At 41.2% G+C, this 4028-nt stretch overlaps 1 protein-coding gene across 1 annotated transcript; it reads left to right on the forward strand.

Annotated features, from left to right (window-relative positions):
- Positions 1-265: 265 nt before the first annotated feature.
- LOC137630698 (protein extra-macrochaetae-like) lies at positions 266-3798 on the forward strand. Its single transcript, XM_068362329.1, has 2 exons — positions 266-1940; positions 2431-3798. Exon 1 carries the CDS (start codon positions 621-623, stop codon positions 1152-1154), a length of 534 nt encoding a protein of 177 aa, XP_068218430.1. The 5' UTR covers positions 266-620; the 3' UTR covers positions 1155-1940; positions 2431-3798.
- The last annotated feature ends 230 nt before the right edge of the window (positions 3799-4028 follow it).

Genomic DNA, 4028 nt, shown 5'->3' on the forward strand with positions numbered 1-4028 from the left:
TACGATTGATTCTGTATCAAATTTCACGCTGATTCGTAGGTGACATATCAATGGACTATATCCTCGGTTTTCCTCTCCTAATTATTTTCCCACGGTGATATTCGGCACTACGAACTCTCCGTAAAAACTTCGTTCTCATTGGGGAAGAACCGGTGGGTGGAGCTTGCACCAAAACTGGGGAGTGATTCGTAGTTCTGATTGGCTAGCGGGTCAGTGATGCTGCTGCTACCACGAAGCATCAATGAACTCACGTTATATGAGGAAGATATGGCCCTCTCACACGTTTAGTTAGCTCTGAAACCGAGTACAGGAAGGTCGTTCGTCTCTCTTCTCTGATAACCTTCTAGTGAGTTAATGTTTTATTGACTGCCATTTTAATTTCACCACAGTAATTGTGAAGATAGCCAGAAACAACACCTGCAGAGATTGAGAGTCGATAATCGCCTTTTTCGAAGAACATTTATGCACATCTGGATATATTCTAGTGTGCGTGTGTGTATGTGTGTGGGAGGTATAAGCGCGCGTGTGGTCGAAGAGAGTTCAAGACACCTGGGTTCTTTTACCTGATCTCAGAGGCACCTAGGGGCATTACAACCTCAGTTACCATCATCACCACAAGAATGAAATCTGTCAACTGGAACAAGAACTGTCATCGCAACGTCAGGCCAAACCCCATCGGGATGAGGTCAAACAGATGTCATGCAGAGGTCAGACAGGAACGACAAGAAATCCGGGAATACCTGGACAAGTTACGCCAATTGGTGCCCGCGTGCCCGAAAGCTGGGAAGCTGTCAAGGTTAGCGGTTATTCAGTATGTCATTGACTACATAGTGGAGCTGCAAGACACTCTGGTTCACCATCCTGTCAACAGCATTCTGGGAAGCGAAGACATCGACCTGACCTCCCTCCACAGTAATCCCATCTTCAGTTTACAGGCCCTGAACACCAGTTGTAAAAATTCCACGGCGCCGATCAACACAAGCGTGGCCAACGTCACCATATCCAGCAAGAACGACAACAATGCCAGTGCCAAGACAACCACAGCGACAATTAACAACAACAGCAAAAAGAGTAAAACGAACAACAGTAGCAGCAGTACTTGTAGGAGACCCCTGGGCGTTTTGTCGTCTTTTAAAAACCATAGAAACCTCTGAAACCGAAAGAGAATTAAAAAAAAAAAAATTTCGTAAACTTTTATATAGTCTCCTCAATGTACATAATTATTTCATGTTTGTTAAAAGTTCCCTTAAACCACCAAAGAAAGTGTTGATTCTAAGTGGACCAATGTTTGAAAAAATACATAGACGCAAAAGGCGTGTTACCAAATATGCCATGTGTACGGATTATCAAGGATTGGGGGTTGGATGTCTTCCTGTTACAGGAGGGGGGAGGTGGGCCGTTTGGAGATGGCAGACCACCCACTCCCAATCCCAAATGGGTGATATCGGTGGTAGGTGGGAGGTCGCTTTTGGCGTAACCCTGACCCATCTGACAGCTACCATGATCTGTACCTACATTTCCCCCCCCCCCCCCCAATCCTCTGCTTGTTGCCCTCCTCCGTGCCCGTCTTAGCAGTATTTATCAGCTTGTTTTAGAATCTTTACAGCGTATTAACGTTTGTAATCACGCTACACCTGTTGTGACCAGCCATTACCTGAGGTTAACCAGATGTACTTAATGTTAAATCGAGGATAGCGATGACTCATCTCCGGTGGTCTGCACTGTAGAGCTGAGATGGAAGCTATCATTGGCTCTCTCTCTCTCTCTGCCTCCTCCCGTGGCTGTAAAAGAGCCTTGGACTCGATGACAAAGTATTCTACGACAAATACGATCTATGATGTATGCTAGACCTTCACTAGTAAAACCAGCTGTGCGGCCATCTAGCATCTCTTCTCACCATCTGGGGAGAGAGTCTCGTCCATCTTTTCTCCACTCGCCAGGTGGGTCTCATAGTTAGGAAGTTTTGTTTTGGATGTTTGATACTTTTCTATCAAAATTCCCTTGACCTTATGTCTCTTTATATCAGTACCATTTATTCAATTTTTAAGTGTCTTAATGTTCATACTCAGATATTATATTGTATTAACGTTTGTTTGAATTTATGATTTACTGTTTAGAATAATCAAACTGGCTTTTTGATTGCACGTTTTATAACATTCAGTTTTTTGTGTTTACAATGATCTGTTTTCATGTCTTATTATGCAACGTTTATCAGTTTTACAATTATTTCTTTTGCATTTCTGGATTTACATAATATGTCACTTATTAGATGTTTGCGGATAATGTGTATGTGTGAGAGAGAGAGAGAGAGAGAGAGAGAGAGAGAGAGAGAGAGAGAGAGAGAGAGAGAGAGAGAGAGAGAGAGTCAGTCAGTCAGTCGCAATAAGCTGTCACATAATTAATGTCAGTTTTCTGTATCTTCCTTCCCAGCCGGCGACGACGTCATGTGACGAAGGGGAGAGATCTTGTGCCATGAATATGACGAAACACCTGCAGTCTTCGGCCCTCCCTCCCCACAGCTGCTCCTTGGACTCGCAATCTGTCCATCCTTCAGTAAATGCACCTTTTAAAGTCCTCCTACACGTGGCTCTGAATATTCCTTCTGTGTCGTCGTCATGAGGAAATGGGGGGGGGGGGGGTGGTTGCCGTTCTTTACCAGTAATTAACAAGTCCACGAAACGAATCTTTAAGTACGAAAACAATTCGTAGTTAAAATATGTATTTTTACAATGTAAATTAATGTGATTTGATGTAAATTTTTTCACAAATTATTTTTTCTTTGTTAACAATTTAAATGGATCCCCCAAAAATGTCTGAAACATTTATCGGTGTTTTTTGACGGACAATAACTTCAGCTCACCTGGGCTTAACGGGGGAAGGATTTGGGGGAGGGGCTTGATGGGTGTATTGTTATACCGGGAGCCACGTGTGTCAACAATCCACAGTAGTAATGGATATTAACTTATTGAAATGAGTATTGCCAACTTGATATTTCAAGAATATTCTTACGTTCTTGAGATACTATAGATGCTATGTAATGTCTTTTTGATTATGCCACAAAGAAGCTTCATTTGAATGTAAATTCTCTCTCTCTCTCTCTCTCTCTCTCTCTCTCTCTCTCTCTCTCTCTCTCTCTCTCTCTCTCTGTAAGTTATGGTGATGCAGGTAATTTCTGTGTAAATGATTGCTCTTTCCATCCCTAACTGAAAATATACTAGAAGTCAGACATCTTATCGATCTTTTTATTTATCTAGCCAATTGTAGGTCTTTATTTATGAATATCTGTAACATAGCCTCTTACGACAAGAATTGATGTTTCTAATGGGCATATCGCTAACCATACTTCAACACTGGCTCGCAATCATCATTGACTCTCAACTTGAACCTCTGGTGGATATTTCAGCCGACTTTTGTCTATTTCCCACTCGACGCTCATCAAACATTCATGCTTAAACACACACACACCCTCGTAGACAACAGGCTGTCTTTTCCCATATGTCGATTCACTAACAAAAACCGTTAAAGCACAACACGTTGACGACATCTGTCCAATATTCGGCAGCGATCAATTATTAAAGATATGGGCTCCAGCTGCTGTTTCTTTGCCGCTGCTGCTACTCTTCTAGTTGCTTGGGTCAGCTGTTCTTAGTTTGAGCGGTAATGTTGGGGGTTTGCCGTTAGGTAGATACATCGTGTTGTATAGATTATAATGGTCATTGATTCCATCACTTCTCGAGTTGGATATGCTTCATGTATACTCCCTGTCAGCAGCCACGAATGCCTACGTGAAATAAGTATATATATTATATATATATATATATATATATATATATATATATATATATATATATATATATATATATATATATATATATATATATATGTGTGTGTGTGTGTGTGTGTGTGTGTGTGTGTGTATGCAAGTACTTTTTATCACGTGGGTAAGATAATTGTATTGTTTTCTTGAGATAGGTGCGTTTGAATTGTATTTCAGATGATCTTAAACTGGATCAAATTTATTACATTTC

The sequence above is a fragment of the Palaemon carinicauda genome, chromosome 38 (genome assembly GCF_036898095.1).
Source record: "Palaemon carinicauda isolate YSFRI2023 chromosome 38, ASM3689809v2, whole genome shotgun sequence".
NCBI lineage: Eukaryota > Metazoa > Arthropoda > Malacostraca > Decapoda > Palaemonidae > Palaemon > Palaemon carinicauda.